This window comes from Mytilus edulis, chromosome 8, assembly GCF_963676685.1.
Source record: "Mytilus edulis chromosome 8, xbMytEdul2.2, whole genome shotgun sequence".
NCBI lineage: Eukaryota > Metazoa > Mollusca > Bivalvia > Mytilida > Mytilidae > Mytilus > Mytilus edulis.
In genome coordinates, this window is record NC_092351.1 from 44506632 (window position 1) to 44528327 (window position 21696).

At 32.1% G+C, this 21696-nt stretch overlaps 1 protein-coding gene across 3 annotated transcripts; it reads left to right on the forward strand.

The window, feature by feature from the left end:
- Positions 1-529: 529 nt before the first annotated feature.
- Positions 530-21656, forward strand: LOC139485666 (endonuclease 8-like 3). 3 transcript variants are annotated; one of them, XM_071270295.1, is made up of 10 exons: positions 530-718; positions 6543-6664; positions 8425-8568; positions 9459-9636; positions 11734-11769; positions 14215-14289; positions 15058-15227; positions 18137-18330; positions 20346-20641; positions 21308-21656. In XM_071270295.1, the coding sequence occupies exons 1-10, from the start codon at positions 620-622 to the stop codon at positions 21467-21469; spliced, it is 1476 nt and encodes a 491-aa protein (XP_071126396.1). In that variant the 5' UTR covers positions 530-619; the 3' UTR covers positions 21470-21656. The 3 variants fall into 3 exon arrangements, with proteins under 3 accessions (XP_071126396.1, XP_071126398.1, XP_071126397.1); XM_071270297.1 differs by having other exon boundaries at positions 530-638; XM_071270296.1 differs by having other exon boundaries at positions 531-718; positions 18137-18327.
- Positions 21657-21696: the final 40 nt, after the last annotated feature.

Below are 21696 nucleotides of genomic sequence, written 5' to 3' on the forward strand. Positions count from 1 at the left end.
ATCATAAAGCTTATAAATACTTCAAACTTTGCCATGAAAAACATGCAAGATAAGATAGGATGCATTTAAAAATAAAAGGGATATTCAACTTCACATTTCGATTTTGAACGAATTTCTACAAACTTAAAGTTCTCGAACTTAGGATACTATGATAATCATGGGATGGTGGATTTTTTTTAACTTTAAATGGCAAAAAAAATGGTTTACGTTTAAATTTTTTGGAATTATTATTCCTTTAACTTTGTAAACCAATGATTTGTATTGTAAAACTATAAAATCCTTGTGTAAACGTACTAAAATTAATTAATATCATATTACATTTGAGGTTATACCCGGTTTATCATCATGGTAAATTTCTAATTTTTTAAAACACTATAGATAATACAAAAATATCCCTGTTCTTAACTATACTTTTGACAATAGTTAGACAAAAATCACAGGTGAAAATGTATCCAAAAATGAAATGAAAAATAACTGTCCTGAATTTTATTTGTCTAGCGAAAGTTCGGGACCAAACTACCAAGTCTTAGAACTACCCTAAAGGGAGACTACTGTCGATACAAGTTAGCGGGAAACATAAAAACATTACTTACATAACTCAAGACTTTTTACTCTCGCAATGGTTGAAGGACCTGGCTGTAAGATAAAAGGAGAAAAAATAAAAGGAAAACTAAAGGGAAAGATAGTAAAATCAGTTCACGGAAATGCAGTAGATAAGGTTCTCTAAGTTTTGTTGAGATTTTCGAAACTATAAGTTGTTGAAACCTGTAAACAAACAGACCAATTCTACTCATCTTCACCTTACCATTAAATTATAAGTCACATAAACTAAGTATTAATATACATATAGTAACAAAAATATCCTTATGTTGCAACGACAGTTTATCAACAAATGGAAGTCCCTATACAGCCCTTACACGGTCGGTAAAAAGTTTATCTTGCGCTTTTTCTCTCTTTTATATGAAGCCGGTACATGTAGTAATGCACCATATTGCTAATTTGATTTCTGTCAAGCTTGACCTGAGAATCTATCCCACTTGATCTTTTGACGTCGTACAACAATCACTTTCCCATTGTGGCGTATGATATTTTCTGTTATGACGTCCAATTTTAACAGGAACTTTCGTGATTAACAGTAAATTAATGGCAGACAAATAGCGATTAAGCGTTTGCCCTTTACCGTCAGGTGTAAAATTGTCATTTTCGGCTACTATTAGCGTCAAAATGGTAAAATTTTACTGTGATTTGTCGAGACATTTATCAGAGGTCTCAAATGATTATTATATCTCTAACATCCTTTTTGGAAAAAATTAATGTGATTTGTCAAAATCAGTCGATTTTTGTATTGTGTAAAAGAAAGAGTATATTTTATCATCATGCACCAAAAATAAGGGTTAACTTAATTTGATGATAAATTTTACAGTTATTCGTCATAAAGGTACCCCAGGAACAACCCTCTAATACCACTTCTTTTTGCGCTTCAAGACCTGATACAAATATGGAAATATATTTTCCATGTAGGGCACATAAATGCTGACATTTAAGAAATAATTACAAGGGTGATTAGGCTCCAGTACATTTATTAACTAGGGCACCATATGTGAATCATAAGGGCTTACTTATCAAACAAAGAAATTTAATAAAATATCAACTGTTTTAATTTGTCCCAGATTTTAGTTGTCTTTTGGACCAATGAGACATCTCCATCCAAGTCACGATTTGTAAAAGTAAACTATTATACATTTTTGTACTAGCAGTCAGAGCTCAGACATAAATAAGTCTGAATTTGCTTTTGACTCATAGAGGTCTAAATTTGTAAGTTTTAGGATTTGTCTCCCTTTAATGCAAGACAAAATACAACTTTAATAAGTCAAATATTGTTAAGCAAGAAATAATTGACCAGAATCAAATAGTTGCAAATATCGACTCCTACAAGTCGATAAGTTATCAAAATTGGTTAACTTCAAGACCTACGCATATTTATAAAAAGGTCACGCATCTAAATCAAATAATGACAACATTGAAAAACAATGCTTTGTCTTTTAAAGAAAAATATGAATGAGAGTCTAAAAAATCAAGATAATGTTAAATTAACCTTACAATGCAACCACCTGGAGCCTCACTTAATGAGGTAAAACATCTGTGTTTAGTAATAATGTTCAATTAAATAATTAAATATAGATACATGTAGCTCAAGTCCTTGTGAACTCTCAGACAGGTTTTTGCTGTCATAGGTGGTGTACTTTGGCCACCAAGTCAAATTCAGTTTTTTAATCAACATAAATAGACCTTAACAAGTCTGTCATTTTCTGACTTAGATAAGTCTCAAATTGAAAACACATTCTTATAATAAATACATGTTTTGACTTAAGCTTCTGTAAGTCAAAAACAAAAATCGACTTGTTTATGTCTGAGCTCTGACTGACTAGAAGGTCAAAGTAAAAATGTGTGGTCTTCAACACAAAGCCTGGGCCTACACTGAACAGCAAGCTATATAGGGCCCCAAAGATGAACAGTGTAAAACAATTCCAACCTTCTAATCAATCTTCTCTACATGCAAAAATGACATGTATATAAAAAAAAAACAGGTAAAACAATACTGAACCACACCAACAAACTATAACCACTGACTAAACTGATGCGGGACGTCACGTCCATACTGCCATGACATCCATTGAATGTATCGGCCACAGGGGTGGATCCAGCCATTTCAAAAAGGGAGGGCTCCAACTAATGTAAACTGTCCTCATTCAAATGCATTGATCGTCCAAAAAAAAGGGGGTTCCAACCCCTGGAAGAGATGTATTGGCCATAGGACAACATCCTACATGCTTGATACGTTTATTAGATTTGTAAAACAAACTAATGCATATCAGATGATTTATCATGTTTATAGAATACAAAATGTATTAATTTTTAATGAAAATTCAGATTAAAAAGTCTTCATTGTTTGTAGTACATGTTATTCTTCAGTATTTGGAATATTGATTTATATCCCCGCTTTAAAAATGTAAGAGGTATACTGTTTTACTTGTCTGTCTGTCCATCAGTTCATCCATTCATCCAATAAATATTTTTCGTAATTCACCTTTACCTTGTGATGCAATTTCAGATTTATCACTCAACAACTTCCTGTTTACCGTAGATTTTTAGCGGGCAAGGGTACCATTCGTGAGCTACTCACTTGTTACATCATGCATGAAAAATTAGCCTATTTACACATTTGAAAGGGGGTCTAGTTAGGCTAAAAAAAAAAATGTTGTGTTTCCGATCACCCCCTTGAAATTTTGAAAGGACGGTAGGAAGGGATTTTTTTTTTTTTTTTTTTTTTTTTTTTTTATAATATTATGAAATAAGCTCAAGTTATATAAAACTCAATTTCCAGTTACCAGACAAAAGTTTGGGATTTAATAGAAAGAGATTGATTACCCACTTCAAAAATCTCCCTGAGATAACTTTTAGTTTACCCCTTTTAAAATCCCCCTGAAATAACTTTTAGTTTACCCCCCTTTTTTTTTATAATATTATGAAATAAGCACAAGTTATATAAAACTCAATTTCCAGTTACCAGACAAAAGTTTGGGATTTAATAGAAAGAGATTGATTACCCACTTTAAAAATCTCCCTGAGATAACTTTTAGTTTACCCCTTTTAAAATCCCCCTGAAATAACTTTTAGTTTTATACCCCCTTTTAAAATACCCCTGAAAAAAAACTAAGTCCAAACCTAAAAAAAAATTGGGCAACACTTCCCCTAGGAAATAAGCTTTTTAAACCCAACTCCCCTATTTCAGGACCAAAAGTTTGGAATTGTTAGAGAAAGAAATTGAGAAGATGTGGGGCAGATTCATTTATAGGAACATGAACCAAACATCATCCCAAACCTACAGATAGACAAATATATTATATACACTGTTCCCTGGCAGGACACCTTCTTTTGGCAAAGCATACATGTACGTGGCTTTTCATCAGAATGTCTAAAGCGTTGATTGGCTGACCAGTTTCAGATGGATTAATATCAGGTTCATTTTGAAGAAGGGTCTGGCATGAAAATTTGAGAAATTTAATTCCAAAAGATTGCATTGTTCCAACAGTTGTGTTATTGTCATCAATCTCTGTCCAGTCATTTTTGCCGGTGGCCGAGCACAAAATTTGTGTTGTGTATTTTTTTTCATCGATGTTAGACATTGGATGAATTTCATTGCTAATGTCAAAAAAGGTGTTACTTTCTGTAAAATTTAGAAATATTTTTTTCTCCGCGAAATGGTCACACTTTCCGCGTTGAACATTGAATAGGACGCGTTGTGTTGCCATGTTCAAACACTGACAAACGAAAATAACTACTGCGCATGCTCCTGCATATATAATTAGCCAAGAAGATTCATTCTAAAAATAAGCCTAGAGTTTAAAATTAGCGTTGTTTTCTTTTGGGGCGATAAAAAGATCGAGGGACTTAGAATTTTTTATTTTCTTTCAGAAAAAACGGTCGGTAGGTATACAAATTATTTTTTTTCCCACATCAGCTTTAAAAACTTTTGAGTCGGGGGGTCTGAAGGACGGTCGGTCGGGTGACCGGAAACACAACATTTTAAGCTCACCTGTGCCGAAGGGACAAGTGAGCTTATGCCATCACTTGGCGTCCGTCGGCGTCCGTCGGCGTCCGTCGTCTGTCGTCCGTCGTCTGTCGTGGTAAACTATTTCAAGAATCTTCTCCTCTGAAACTACTGGGCCAAATACTTTCAAACTTTAACTGAATGTTCCTTAGGGTATCTAATTTATAAATTGGATCTGAAGTTTTGATCTATCAACAAACATGGTCGCCATTGCTAAAAATAGAACATAGGGGTCAAATGCAGTTTTTGGCTTATAACTCAAAAACCAAAGCATTTAGAGCAAATCTGACCGGGGTAATATTGTTTATCAGGTCAAGATCTATTTGCCCTGAAATTTTCAGATGAATCAGACAACCCGTTGTTGGGTTGCTGCCCCTGAATTGGTAATTTTAAGGAAATTTTGCTGTTTTTGTTTATTATCTTGAATATTATTATAGATAGAGATAAACTGTAAACAGGAATAATGTTCAGCAAAGTAAGATTTACAAATAAGTCAACATGATGGAAATGGTCAGTTGACCCCTTTAGGAGTTATTGCCCTTTATAGTCAATTTTTAACCATTTTTCGTAAATCTTAGTAATCTTTTACAAAAATCTTCTCCTCTGAAACTACTGGGCCAAATACTTCCAAACTTAAATTGAATGTTCCTTAGGGTATCTAGTTTGTAAATTGTATCCGAAGTTTTGATCTATCAACAAACATGGTCGCCATTGCTAAAAATAGAACATAGGGGTCAAATGCAGTTTTTGGCTTATAACTCAAAAACCAAAGCATTTAGAGCAAATCTGATATGGGGTAATATTGTTTATCAGGTCAAGATCTATCTGCCCTGAAATTTTCAGATGAATCAGACAACCTGTTGTTGGGTTGCTGCCCCTGAATTGGTAATTTTAAGGAAATTTTACTGTTTTTGGTTATTATCTTGAATATTATTATAGATAGAGATAAACTGTAAACAGGAATAATGTTCAGCAAAGTAAGATTTACAAACAAGTCAACATGACGGAAATGGTCAGTTGACCCCTTTAGGAGTTATTGCCCTTTATAGTCAATTTTTAACCATTTTTCGTAAATCTTAGTAATCTTTTACAAAAATCTTCTCCTCTAAAACTACTGGGCCAAATACTTCCAAACTTTAACTGAATGTTCCTTAGGGTATCTAGTTTGTAAATTGTATCCGAAGTTATGATCTATCAACAAACATGGTCGCCATTGCTAAAAATAGAACATAGGGGTCAAATGCAGTTTTTGGCTTATAATTCAAAAACCAAAGCATTTAAAGCAAATCTGACGTTGGGTAATATTGTTTATCAGGTCAATTTCTATCTGCCCTGAAATTTTCAGATGAATCAGACAACCTGTTGTTGGGTTGCTGCCCCTGAATTGATAATTTTAAGGAAATTTTGCTGTTTTTGTTTATTATCTTGAATATAATTATAGATAGAAATAAACTGTAAACAGCAATTATGTTCAGCAAAGTAAGATCTTCAATTAAGTCAATTTGACCAAAATTGTCAATTGACCCCTTAAGGAGTTATTGCCCTTTAAAGACTTTTTTCACAATTTGTTCATCATGTTGACTTACTTTAAAAAATCTTCTCCTTTGAAACTGCTGTATCAATTTCAGCCAAACTTGGGCTAAATGAGTTTCAGAGTATCTAGTATAAATTTTATATTTTATTTCCTTGTCAAGAAACATAGCTCCTATGGCTAAAATAGAACATAGGAGAAAATGATTATTTTTTTTGGCTTTTGAAGAAAATAGGACGATCCAAAAAACATTTAAATAAATTGAAAAGCCAAAATAATCATTGATGAGAGATTTAACCAAAAGAATTAAGGTGAGCGATTCAGGCTCTTGAGAGCCTCTTGTTTTTTTTAGGCCTTACAAAGAAACTAAATATACTAAATTTATCATCCTCATTACAGGAGATTAAACCGACTAAAGGTATAACAACATCACAGTTCCATCAGCTGATTGGTCGGAGGTTAGATGAAGTACAAACAGTAGGAAAAGAGCTGTTCATGTACTTTGGAGAAATATGTCTAAGGTTTGATTCATTATATTGGAGAAGTTCTTTTAAAGTTTAGGCCAATAAAAAGTAATCTGTGTTTAGGGTTTTTATTTCTAATAAGTAATGGGTTGGTATAGGTTGTGATTTTTTTAAGTCTCAATCTATAATCATGATAATCTATAATCCATATATAAAATATAATGTTTTTCACCCAGTCCAGTTTTAGTATCAAAAATATGGATAATGAAACTTCAACTACTTTTTATTTGTCATTAAACTATCAAGTTGATTTAACAGCAATTCTAGACAAAGGAAGATAACTCCAATTTTTAAAGATGAGGTTAACAATGACATAATTTTTATTTTTAGAACAGATATTAGATTCCTGCACCTTGCAAAAGTTAGGTAATGTTCTTGACAAGTGTAACATCATTTTGTGCCTTGAATATCTGAGCATATATTACATCGAAACATTTCTGGAAATGTTTATGGATAGTATGTATAGAATGTTATAGTCAATGCACTTTATAGATGTTTTGTGTATCAAAAAAGGTAGAGATCAGCTTTGGAACATATAGATAACAAGTCAGTCTAATAAGGTTTTGATTTCATTTCATGCAATCTTTACCTAAAAAGTGAGACTTAGGCATGTTGTTTCTGTCATTATACTTTGGTGTATTGATAAGCATTAAAGTTTGTGATAAGATTATTGAGATAACTCAGACATTATCGGCTTAGCATACTTGTACCTCTGTTTTTATATGACCGCAAAAATTTTAATTTTTCGTAGTATATTGCTATCACGTTGTCGTCGTCGTCCGAATACTGTTAGTTTTCGCACTCTAACTTTAGTATAAGTAAATAGAAATCAGTGAAATTTAAACACAAGGTTTATGACCACAAAAGGAAGGTTGGGATTGATTTTGGGAGTTGAGGTCCCAACAGTTTAGGAATTAGGGGCCAAAAAGGGGCCCAAATAAGCATTATTCTTGGTTTTCGCACCATAACTTAAGTATAAGTAAATAGAAATCTATGAAATTTAAACACAAGGTTTATGACCATTAAAGGAAGGTTGGGTTTGATTTTGGGAGTTTTGGTCCCAACAGTTTAGGAATAAGGGGCCCAAAGGGTCCAAAATTGAACTTTGTTTGATTTCATCAAAAATTGAATAATTGGGGTTCTTTGATATTCTTAATCTAACTGTGTATGTAGATTCTTAATTTTTGGTCCAGTTTTCAAATTGGTCTACATTAAGGTCCAAAGGGTCCAAAATTAAACTTAGTTTGATTTTAACAAAAATTGAATCCTTGGGGTTCTTTAATATGTTGAATCTAAAAATGTACTTAGATTTTTGTTTATGGGCCCAGTTTTCAAGTTGGTTCAAATCAGGATCCAAAATTATTATATTAAGTATTGTGCAATAGCAAGAAATTTTCAATTGCACAGTATTCAGCAATAGCTAGAAATCTTCAATTGCACAGTATTGTGCAATAGCAAGAAATTTTCAATTGCTCAGTATTGTGCAATAGCAAGAAATCTTCAATTGCACAGTATTGTGCAATAGCAAATATTTTCAATTGCACAGTATTGCGCAATAGCCAGAAATATCTAATTGTGCAATAGCAAGAAATTTTCAATTGATTGGAGTTATCTTTCTTTGTCCAGAATAGTAGTTGAGTCAACTTTAATCATTGTTTTATACAATATACAATGTATATTCACTTTTACTACCAACTGATAAATTAAAACAATCTTTACCATTCAGTGATAACAAGCACCTTATGTTTTTTTTACAGAGTGCACTTCCTGATGGCAGGGTCATTTCTTGTGAACAACAAAAAGTTAGATCATGATCATGGAGGAACTGCAGAAACAGCTTCTCTAGAAATACAACTCTCTGAAGACAAATTAAGTTTCTATAAATCTGGTGTTATCATTAGGTAAATTATTAACCCTTGCTTTATTGTTGCAGAGTTACAATTATTTGAGGTAAAATAAGTTCATAAGATTTTAATTTTGCTATGTACAAGCAACAATTATAGACTCCTTGTAACAAATTTTAATTGAAACCAGGCTTTAGTACTGTATGAATAATGCCTTTCAAAATTGATTTTTTCTAAATATTTGTCTTTTTTCTCCCCTGATACACAAACTTACTACAAGCAAGAAGAAATATAGCCTTTATGTTATAAATAATGCTAATTGTATGACCCTTCTAGCTGATTTGTTTTTGTTCTCACATGAAGCATAAATTATACAAAACAAGACCAGGAGAAAAAGACACTGATCAACCAATATCTTTCAATTACAATGTCAGAAATATTGATCAAAACAATTTGACGAAGGAGTATCTCATAAAAACATCTCTAGGATTGTACAGCAATATGAATTGTGCATGGCAACATTTTATATATTTTTACTTGAAATTAATGCTGATTAGACAACTAAAAGCAAACATCTACTGCAAACAGGATGACGATAGTTTTCAGATAGTCAACTTCCTTTTCTTGAGAATAAACTTACCCTTTGGCCCTGTTTATATCTTTACAGTATTAATGGATGGATTTCCCTGAACAATTTAAGGAATGTCTCTGACCACCCATTTGCTTATTATAACCCCAAAAAAGAAATATTATTTGAATTTTAAAAAGGTGTGCATGATCAATTTTGCAGAAACATCATGAACATGATGAATACCCATCCCCTCTTCAGAAAATATTTGAAAAAGAACAAATAAACATTGTATATAATTATAAATGTTTTAAAATACATGTATTAAACAAATTTAATCTGAAACTAAATATATACATTTTTTCTAATTTGAATCAAGATCTTCCCAAGTGTGTCAAGAAAGATATGAAAATTTTCATGACCTTGACATTTGTTCCCCAGTATTCAACCAGAAAAGAGCTGTTGCTATGGTGATGGAACAAACAAACAGAATGGTCTGTGATGTGTTACTGGATCAAGATATTTTACCTGGAGTTGGAAACATTATTAAAAATGAGGTAAGAACATGAAGAACATATTTGAATTTGCTTGTGGCATTATAAACAAACTTGGCTTCCTAATTAGCAGAATACAGCTGGCCCCTAAACATAAATGTGTACTTATTCAGTGAAAATGGAAGTCATATTAAACTCCAGAACATATAAATGCACTTAAATTAAAAAACACTCATAGCATAACATACCAATAATGAACAAAACACACACAAGTAATGTTTAATTTGTTCCAAAGCAATGCATAGTAGTTGGTCATGCAATTAGTTATTTGCCATTCAGGTCATGAATGTTACTGTGGTTTCATTATTATTTATGGGATACCAATTTTTGTGGATTTAGTGGATACCTGGCCTTGGAGTCATAAAACTTTAGAGTCAGTTTTTTGTACTCATTCTCCTAAATCAACCAATCAAAATGCTGGATTTCATGTTTCAAGCATGATTTTTGTGGTCCCAGCACTGAGAAAATTTATGACTTTAAGGGGGTTCGCGGGTCTAATTCATTTATATAGGACTTCTCTATATTTTTCTATAAATGAACTTTATCTTATCGTTATTAGAAAAATAAAATAAAAAAATGGGGTCACCGTTCATTTGCGCTCACAATCTGCCTTCGAAAGAAGCATAAAAGTGGTGTTTTTCTGTTGAATTAATAGGAGAAATAAGGTTAAAATCGAAATAAAAAAAGAAATTTATTACAGAAATCGCTCAAATTTTACAATAATTTAGTTTAAGTACAGCATATATCAAAATTATATTAAGAAATATAGGTCACCGATGAGTTAAAAGAGATATTTCAATTTTAAAGCCAAAAAATGGCATTTTTCCACCAAAGGGAGATAATTTGGAACTTTTTCAATGATGTTTACATTTTTAAAGTCATCTGTGGCCAACACGAATTTATTGTTTTGAATGTTTTTTTGTATCATATGATAACGTAACAACTACAAAAGGTAATAAATAAAATTTGTAATGAAAAACAAATGTTTAATTTTTTTCTGAAATTTTTATACCCTCGAGCCTCCTTAAGGCATGGAAACCACAAATTCAAATGCCTAAAGGATTACAAATTTTGTATAGGAATTTAAGCAGACTTTTGAAAAATCACAAAATGAGATATTGTCCAAAACGTAGGTTTTCCTCAATACATGAAAATTGGTAACCTCGTTAAAAAAATAATCCACAGTATGCTTAAAATTTAGAGAAATTAAAGAAACTTTGTATAGTAATTGCTAGATTTTAGTGAAAGAACAAACAATTTTGATGTTGAACTTTGTAAAATTCTGTCCCCTTATCTAAAATTATTAAAGTGCTATGAACCAAATTGATAACTTGATGTTTCAATGCATGAACATTTCATTGGGTTAAATTGCTTCTTGACATCATTATTATTGATATGTCTAATTTTTGCAATAAATTATAATTTCTTCATACATTTCATGTGAATTTGAATTTAAGCAAAAAAAAAACTTTCATAGGAGAATTTGTTCTGACATCATATAAAGTATTAGATGTCTAAAAGTGATATTAACACAAATTGATAATTATAACAAAGAAATATTCAATGTTTTTATGCCCCACCTACAATGTATGATAGTAGAGGGGCATAATGTTTTCTGGTCTGTTCGTCTGTCAGTCTGTCCATCCGTCCATCTGTCCTTCCATCCGTTCGTCCCGCTTCAGATTAAGGTTTTTAATTAACTTGAAACTCAGTAAACATGTGCCCTATGATATAATCTTCTAATTTTATTGCCAAATTAGTGTTTTGACCCTAATTTCACAGTTCACTGAACATAGTAAATGATAGTGCAAATTTCAGGTTAAAGTTTTTGGTCAAGGTAGTTTTTGATGAAGTTGAAGTCCAATCAACTTGAAACTTAGTAAACATGTTTCCTGTGATATGATCTTTCTAATTTAAATGCCAAATTAGAGTTTTTACCCCAATTTCACGGTCCACTTAACACAGAAAATGATAGTGTGAGTGGGACATCCGTGTATATGGACACATTCTTGTTTATAAAGTCTTAAAATGATCAATGTGAAATAAGACTTTGATACTTTGTTGTTCATATTTATTTATATATGTTTTACTAAATTTCAGGCATTGTTTGACAGTGGAATAAAACCAGATTCTAAGGTAGTTATATCAGTCAGAATTCTACTTTGTCAAAATTATCTCTCCATTACACCAGTTAAGGAGGGTGGCGGGTACAAAAATTTCAGCAAAAAATTAAACATTTGTTTTTCATTACAAATTTTTATTTATTACACTTTTAGTTATTACCTTATAATATGGTACAAAAATCACCCAAACAAATTCGATTTGGTTTGGCCCCAGATGACTTTAAAATGTTTATATCATTGAAAAAGCTCCAAATTATCTCCCTTTGGTGCAAAACTGCCATTTATTGAAATTGAAATATCTTTTTTAACTTATCAGTGACCTATATTTTTTATTATTGTTTTCAAATAAGCTGTAAGTAAAGTTAATAATTGTAAAAATTTAAGTGGTTTCTGTAATTTAGTTCTTATTTTATTTCAATATGACCTCTATTTCTCCTATTATTTCAACAGGAAAAAAAAGGACATTAACAAAAATGTATGCTTCATTTGGGGGCCGATTGTGAACTTAAATGAACGGTGACCCTATTTTTTTATTTAATTTTTCTATTAAGTATCTGATAAATATCATTTATAGAAAAATATAGCAAAATCCTATATTAATTTTTTTTTTATACCCTCAAGCCCCTTTAAGTTCTACAAACATAACATGGAAGCCATTCATGGGATGGCCTTAAGTTTGAAAACCAATAAATTTCTCTACATAGCACCATTACAATCCAACCGATTAACCGATTAAATGTACTTTTCTGCATTCATTCAACTTAAAACTATTATCTGATCGGTTGTCAGGTGGCATTTTGTAGAAGTGTACTTTTCTGCATTCATTCAACTTAAAACTATTATCTGATCGGTTGTCAGGTGGCATTTGGTAGAAGTTCAAAAATATTTAAAAATATTCTAATTAAATATTTCGTTGAAGGGCAGACTGAACATTTTCAGAGGTTGAGGACTAATAACCCTAGAATAACACACCCTAAAAGGATTTTTGTTTTTGTTTGAAGCTATGCATTTTAAGATCCACCTACATTAGGCCAACTAAAATTAATTAGTAGATTTTCATCCAAATTTTTGAAAAACATGGGGCGGGTGGGAGGATTTTATTTTTTAAATTTTATTTCATATGAAACCCTTGTCACAAGTTCTTCATACTGCGGGGTATATGCTAGTGGAAAACAAGCTTGTATAATGTATATACATGTTGTATAAGGAATCTGACACTATTTTTTAAACTCTTAAATAAAAATCCCTGATTGGCAACCACTGTTATACATGTAATTGCCGCTTTAGAAACCTATTTATAGTATACATTAAAGGGAAGAGAAATGCTCTCTTCAGTTGGACTAGACCTACACCAAATTTATTTCGCTTTCTAAGCAATGGTTTGTAGTCCCCATAAAATCAATAAAATGTATTGGTACAATTGTATGCAACACAAGTATTATGAGTACAAAATGAAATGTAAACTCAGTGTGGAAAGTAATTATGTGATGTAAAACATGAACTTAACCAAAAAGTAGTTTTTTAATGACTAAATTGAGGGTATTGGGACAGTTACAGAGGGTGTTTGCTGTTTGTCAACAAAAACAACAGCCATGGGTAAATATAAGGGAATTAAAATGCGTGTTTGTCGACTTTTTTTCTCAATATACAGTCATAAATCAAACAAATTCGTGCTTGTGTCAATTTCTTTAATCCAGTCATGTTTTTTGTACCAATTTGGTCTACGATTCTTGCGCTTTGGATATCATTTACAGTCCAAATTTCCTGACACAAAGTCATCGTATAAATAAAGAAAAAACACGGTTTTCTATTCACTTGTGACTACCGCAATTTGCGTTAAATGACAAGGCGGCGTTTTACTCGTTACTCGAATATTTCATGCCCTTCTCGTTATCAATCTCTATTCTCGGTAGATGTTGTCATAATAGAGCAGCAGAATATGTCGACTCAATCATATCGTTATTAGATTACTCGGAGAAATACAAAAACGAAATTTGAAACAGGAAGTGTTGAAAGAAACGAAATTATCGATGGTTCCCGGTAACGGACATGATAAAATCCGGAAATCGTATTTTTGTTAAATAAAAAAAATCGGGGCGGGACGATTTCAGAGGGGCGGGCGGGGATGAAAATCTAGCAATTAATTTCAATTGGCCTTATAAGAAAAAGTTGTTCAAGTATGAACTTAATATTTGCTGTTTTTTAGAATTATCTTGTATTTTCTTAGGCCAAACAATAAGTGTTAACTGTCAAATGCTGAATAGAATACTAGGGTAGGTTGGAAGGGTTTTTTTTAACATTAAGTCTATGGGAGTAAAATTGTGACTTTAACTGTGCTTAATCAAAAATGGCAAAATAAACTTTAGGGAAGAAAAAATATTGGGTAGGTCATACGGGTACAGTAATCACACATACTTTTTTGGCCTTACAATGATTGAATGTATCACATTTTTTCCAGATAAATGAATTGAAAGAAGAACATGTACTACATTTAGTGAAGATGACCAGAGATTTCTCTATGATATTCTATAAGGTAATAAAATTATATTTATTACTCTGCCTTCTAGACCCAATAAATAAGAGACAAAACATACCAGGGGACATAACTCTAAAATATCCAGACAATACAATGGGCAATAGAACATTGTAGAATAAAAAGAAGAAAACTAACAGCCGTCTATACTTCACTACAAAGAAAACTAGTACATGTAGCACCATCAAAATTTGAATTTTTAAATAATAAAGAAGAACTTTGATATACAAATTTACTAAATTTAATCAAGGAATCTGTAAAAATAATCTTAATTATTTCAGTAAAATCCCTAGTCAAAACTAGGGATTTTATAAAAACACTAATCAGTTCAGTGATTATACAAAATCCCTGATTTTACAAATTCACTGTAACATATATATACGTAACTCATGGCAAGTTACAATTTTGGTGATCACTCATAGAGGCTGATGCTAAAATCAAAGTCAAGGGGACATGACTCTGGCTATGACAATGGAAAAATATGTTTAATCATCTATGTCACACATATTCCATATGTTCAACCCAATCAAAATGGTGTCTGTTCAAAGGTATTTTGTGCCAATATTGCAGGCATGAACTGAACAATTTACTGCACCTGTAACATTTTTCAATAAGGTATATTTAATTTATCCACTTTCATGTATTTTTGACCATCAAGCTTTTTCAAAGTTTTATTAGAAAGTCCTATGATATTGTCAAAACACTTTGCGACACTTAATTACAATATATTTTTATGATTTATATACATTTTTTATTTTTATGTACTAGTGTAGAAGTACTGGTACAAATTTGGGCAAGTTTATGAAAATCTACAACAAAGGAAAATGTGCTCAGTGTGGGGGTAAAGTGGTAATATGTAGACTTGGGGAAGATAACGATAGAATGACATACTTCTGTGGACAATGTCAGGATAATAACCTCAAACAAAAACAAACAAGGTAAAGTCAATACTTTATTAACCAAAATACAACAGCTTCAGAATCAAACTACTGTGGATTCAGTATTATTCGTTGATACCAATTTTCATGGATTTCCTTGTTACCATGGCTAGGAAGCATGAATTCCAATGTACACCGAATTACATTTTATAAAAGAATGCATGAGGGGGGATAGGAGGGGTCCTGATCCCGAAATCCTGGGCTTAAAAACAAAATCCTGAGGTCCCGAATTTAAATAAAGTAAATACTGACATCCCGAAATCCGAAAAAAAGAATTCCTGGATACCGAAAGGGTTAATCCCGAAATCCTATGATTAAAAACACCCGATTCAGGAGTCCCGATAAAGGTTCTATCCCCCCTCATGCATGCAAACTTTGACAAAACCAAGGAATCAAATACCAACATAACATGTAAGTTTTCATCAAAGCAATGATAATTGGTAACCAAAAAAATAAATGAATCCACAGTATTCTGATTTTGTGTTATCATTTTGATTTTCATGTCTCAAATTGAATCCAGATATCTGCATCATAAAAAAACAAGTAAAATCTTGATTTTCACAGAATCTACCTGATTCAGCTGTTAGTTACCTATTTTGATTTTGACATCTACTGTGTATAGGCCTTCACCAATTTGGACAACCTTATAATATATACAAAGAAAGATAACTAGAATGTTATCCTTATTCTCATTTCTGATTCACTAACTAAAGATCTGTCAGGGGTTAAAAAATGTTGTTACAGCTAACTAGCCCAGGACTTATTGGCAGCAGGATTTTACTAGCCCTGTTCCAAGAACTGCTAGCCCATCAAAACTGACCTGCTAGCCCATGTATGCCTTACAAATCAGAGTTTTCTGCACAATACAGGATGGGTGTCATGTTTTGAAGGGGACATTATACACTTTATTAAACTAGTTCATTTTTATCCTTTGTAGTACTATGGGTCATTAAATATTTTCTGGCAGATAAAACATGTTCATTGGTTTTATCGTGTGAAACAAGTGGTTAAATTATTATATTTGTTGTCCACACATACAAGGGAGACCTTTTATTGGCGTGCTCGGGAAAACACTGGCAATATTTGCAGAACATGGTCTCGCATTTTTCATCCCGGCGCCACATCCGACCTTGCCCAGGGGAATCTTTCTGTTCATGTCAATAGATATGTTCTATTCCGTTTTTCCTGATCGTATTTTACATTTTTTTTTGGATGAATTTTCAGCCTCATTAGTAACCCCATCATCTACCGATTACTGCTTTGAAACTGACGAAGTTCCTGGGGTGCCCGATCTAAAATATTTTGAAATATTGTATTGTATTGTTTCATGTTCAACAGTTGTCCGACAAGACCAATACATAAGAACAGGTACGGTTAATTGAAAATCTCGACAGAAGCAATGTACAATACCCCCTGTACTGAGAAATCGATATTGAAAGTATGAGATATTGTGATAATAGATGATACCTGGCCACCCTGAGTTATTTGTTCTATTTTTATGCCCCACCTACGATAGTAGAGGGGCATTATGTTTTCTGGTCTGTGCGTCCGTTCGTCCGTCCGTCTGTTCGTCCGTCCGTTCGTTCGTTCGTCCGTCTGTCCCGCTTCAGGTTAAAGTTTTTGGTCAAGGTAGTTTTTGATGAAGTTGAAGTCCAATCGACTTCAAACTTAGTACACATGTTTCCTATGATATGATCTTTCTAATTTGAATGCCAAATTAGAGATTTTACCCCAATTTCACGGTCCACTGAACATAGAAAATGATAGTGTGAGTGGGGCATTCGTGTACTGAGGACACATTCTTGTTAAAACATGTAACTGTACAAATGGGTTGCGTCCAATATAGTAGCGGCTACGTAGTGCTACATAGATTTTTTTCTACTGAACGAGTTGCTAGCCTAGCTGCTATCGATATATCAATATCTATGTAGCAGCTAGGCTAGCTACACGTTCAATAGTCATAAATCTGCGTAGCCCTAAGTAGCCGCTACGATATTGAACGCAACCCTGGACCTGGGTTGAGTTCAATATCGTAGCAACGGTGTAGCCGCCATGTAGCTGCTATCAATATATATGTAACAACTAGTATATAGCTACACGTTGATATTGAACGCAGCCCTGTACAAACCAGTTCAAATGCTTTGAATCCTGGATGACGTAATTGAATCTGATAAGCTAAGATAGAGTAGGGATGAAGGGATTTTCCACTATCTATTTTGGAAACGCCAAGAATGTTTTGTTACTAGTCCGTCGGGCATGTTGGGTTAAGAGTTTTGATTGCCCAAAGCGTAAATGCTCTAGTCCCGGGCGTCGGGCTAGTGGATTTTTTAACCCCTGTCTGTTTCCAACCTTCTAACTGTAGGACATGTAGGTTTGGGTATTTTGAGTCATTTTGTGAAGATATTAAGAAGGTCATTTGAGGAGTGGGGTCTTTCTTTTCTATTCTTTATTTTTTAAGCCATTTTTCTCTTATTCTAGAGTTATTAAGACAATTAAGAAGTACAAAACTCATGCAAATAAAGAAGACTTCTTAGCTCATTATTAGTATACTGAAAGTAAAGAGAAAACATGATACTATTTCTAGAGTAAAATACAGTGCTAAACAGAAACGTTGCAAAAATTTTAAAAAACTTCAAAATCTTGTTGCGCACTTAAACCCCCATTGGAATTTTCAAAAGTTAGATAGTTTGTAGCAAAAATTAAAAATGAATTCCCAAAAAATAAATATGGAAACTCAGATTTATTTCTTTTAAAAACTTTTCAGTTGATAAATCTAAAACTGGGCTTATGAATATGTTTGTAATGTCATTTTAATTTAAAAAGAATAGTTTGTTGTCAAAAAGCAAATATAAAATGAGAAGATCACAAATATTATTCAGACTTGTCAACTGTTTTTTTTTATGTGTTAGAACATTACCTACAAAGAATAGCTTACTTGGATGGGTACAGACAGGGAAACTGCAGCAGATGGCACAACAAGAGGAAGCAGTTGACTGGGCATGCTCAGTTTGTACCCTCGTAAATAGAGCAGCAGCAGTCACATGTGATGCATGCATGACTAAAAGGGAGAGAAATCTTACCCCAGATGTGATAAAACAAGGTAGTAAGTTTTTGTATCAGACTAAGATTTAGAAAAAAATCTTTTTTATAGGCATTATTCATGCTGTATGTACTAATGCCTGATTCAAATTTCTATCTGTTGATTAAAAACTATTTTTTAATGAACAAAGGGTGAATCTTAAGTAAACAGACTTTAGTTTCTTTTCAATTCAAATATTAAAGTCATATGAAACGAGTGACTGGTGAAAAATAATATTTAACCAATTCTTGAACCAATGCATGTATATATCATAAACTTAGTCTTCTGTGCACAATGTTATCATTTTTTACACAAATATATCTTATAATTGTCATTTTTTTTTTCTCTCTGTCTTATGATTTTGTCAAATATGGCAGCGCATTAAATGCTGTATTTTGACTCCGAAGTTTACGAATTGTCACCTTACAGTAAACAATCAACAAAAAAGCATGGATATTGAGCATGTGTTTAACATGTACAATCAGATAATAGTTTATTCCAGTGACAGATCCATGCGTATTGTGATCACTGGATTTTTACGAGAAGGTTCACGCTAAGGTCACTTTGCATACGGAAAATATGTCAACGAATTGCTTCCTGGAAGCAAGCAATTAAAAAAAAAAAGTAAACTTCTTCTAGATGTGGACAAATTAAAGAATTTTCTTCTGAAAAAGTATATGTACATGTATATAAGTTTAATAATGAAAACTATCCATTTTGTTATAAAAAACATATGCATCATTTTTTTTCAATTTGAGGTTTTATATGACTTTAAGGAAGGAAGATGTATTTTAGATAGAGATAAACTGTAAACAGCAATAATGTTCAGCAAAGTAAGATCAACCAATATGTCAACATGACGAAAATGGTCAGTTGACCCCTTAAGGAGTTATTGCCCTTTATAGTAAATTTTTAACAATTTTTCGTAAATTTTTGTAATCTTTTACAAAAATCTTCTCTGAAACTACAAAGACATATTCTACCAAATTTGTTCAGAATCATTATCAGGGTATCTAGTTTAAAAAATGTGTCCGATGACCCAGCCCGTGAACCAAGATGGCTGACATGGCTAAAAATAGTACATAGGATAAAATGACGTTTTTGGATCATATCTCTGAAACCAAAGCATTTAGAGCGAATCTGAGAGGATTAAATTGTTTATCATTTTTGGTTATTATCTTGAATATTATTATAGATAGAGATAAACTGTAAACAGCAATAATGTACTGCAAAGTAAGACCTAAAAATAATTCAACATGACCAAAATGGTCAATGGACCCCTTAAGGAGTTATTGCCCTTTAAGTCAATTTTTAACAATTTTCATAAATTTTGAAAGTTTTACTAAATATTTTCCACTGTGACTACTGGGCCAGGTTTATTATAGATAGAGATTATTGTAAACAGCAAGAATGTTCTGTAAAGTAAGCTCTTCAAACACATCACCATCACCAAAACACAATTTTGTCATGAATCCATCTGTGTCCTTTGTTTAATATGCACATAGACCAAGGTGATCGACACAGGCTCTTTAGAGCCTCTAGTTAATTTTAGTTTCTTGTGTATAATTCCGAGTTTAGTATGACGTCCATTATCACTGAACTGGTGTAGATATTTGTTTAATTGCCAGCTGAAGGAAGTCTCAGGGTGCGTGAGTTTCTCACTGCATTGAAGACCTATTGGTGACCTTTGGCTGTTGTCTGCTCTATAGTAGGGTTGTTGTCTCTTTGATACATTCCCCATTTCAATTCTCTATTTTATTTAGTATAACAGATCTATGAGAAATGTCACTCACCCTTATTTAACCATATATTTTCCAATCTCATGTTCATCTTACATGTGTTATGTATCAAAAGAAGGAAAATTTGTGTTAGTAGTGTGATTTTTTATACTGGTTAGAGCCTGTTCCTTAAAACCTATATTTTTAATGTCATTAGATCCTTTCTTTCACATTTCTTAAAAAGTGAATAAGTTTAATAATAACAGATAAAAAAAGTAATTTCAAATTCAATTTTACTGATTGATTTCACTTTTATTTCAGGTAAAACTGCTCCACATTTGACAAATGGAACAAAAGACAATCCTATAAACTTAACTGCTAATTCTCAAAAGAGAAAATCAGCCGATCCTGTTACATCAAATACCATTAAAAGACCAAAAATAGACAAAGTCGTCAAAAAAGAGGAAAAACAAGATGCTGTCGTCAGTAAAATTCCTCCTTGTCCTGGACATAAACAAAAATGCAATATGACAGAAGTACGCAAAAAGGGAGATAACTATCTCAGATGGTTTTTCAGTTGTAGTCTGCCAAGATCAAAACAGTGTAAATTTTTCAAGGTTTGTAACAAGTCTTTTTTCATTATTTAGAGAAAAATATATTCTTAAAACAAATTAAAACAAATAATGCTTGGTTACTATTATAATAAAATCTAAAAAAAAAAAAAAATGGGTTCGACTTCCATTTTTAAGAAATAAGCAACATTGACAAAATGAAGTAAAAATTGATTATAATTTGTTTTCATGTGATCATTTCTTATAGAATTGTTAATTTCTTGGGTTATTATGATTGCTAAGTTTAAAAAAACAATTATTTTGAGAAACAAGTTTTCAATAGAAAAAAGCAGGCATTTGTGAAAGTTTTCAATATAGTAGAACATGAGATTCATTTATTCTTCACTTGCCAAAAAATACATGTAAAAAATAACTTAAAATGAGAAAATCATTTGGAAAAATTGGTACTGTGGATTCACTTATTTTCTTGGGTATCAATTTTAGTGGATTGAGGAAGTATTGCATTTTTCGTGGATATTTGATTGTGGTTTGGACAAGGTCTACATACACTCTAGAAGAAAATTTATATTTCGTTGAACATTAGTCCATGTGGTTCACGAATTCAATAGAAACTGGTGTTCAACAAATAATAATGAATCCACAGTATTCCACTTTAAAATAATGAATCACAAAAACCAGGGAAAAAAATCATTTTATGTTTATTTCTTTCAGTGGGCAGATGAGAGTTTTCCGCTGTGTGACGGACATGTGAAACCCTGTACAATAAGAACTGTGATGAAGCAGGGACAAAATAATGGAAAGAAATTTTTCACATGTAGTTTTCCAAAGAATAAACAATGTGGATATTTTGAATGGGCCATTGGATATGATTGATATGCACTTTTCAGCATTTTAGTACTTTTTATTTTATTTAATGTATAGAGTTAAACCTCTTTTAAATGAAATCCTAATCTGTCTGTGGATCAGATGATATAAGCCAATCGATAATGACTTTAGAATGTCTTTCAAGTTTTAAAATACTTGTTTTAATGCAGTTTGGAATAAATGGGGTAGATAAAGTTCTTCTGTCCTATCTTTTTTAAAAATAAAATGAAATATTA

Bases quoted from the DNA above. Each gene is read 5' to 3' on its own strand.
- LOC139485666 (XM_071270295.1), top strand. From the start codon at position 620: ATGGTTGAAGGACCTGGCTGTAAGATAAAAGGAGAAAAAATAAAAGGA. The intron at 8,569-9,458 runs GTAAATTATTAA...ATTTGAATCAAG, and splicing joins AAATCTGGTGTTATCATTAG to ATCTTCCCAAGTGTGTCAAG. The intron at 11,770-14,214 runs GTAGTTATATCA...CATTTTTTCCAG, and splicing joins GAATAAAACCAGATTCTAAG to ATAAATGAATTGAAAGAAGA.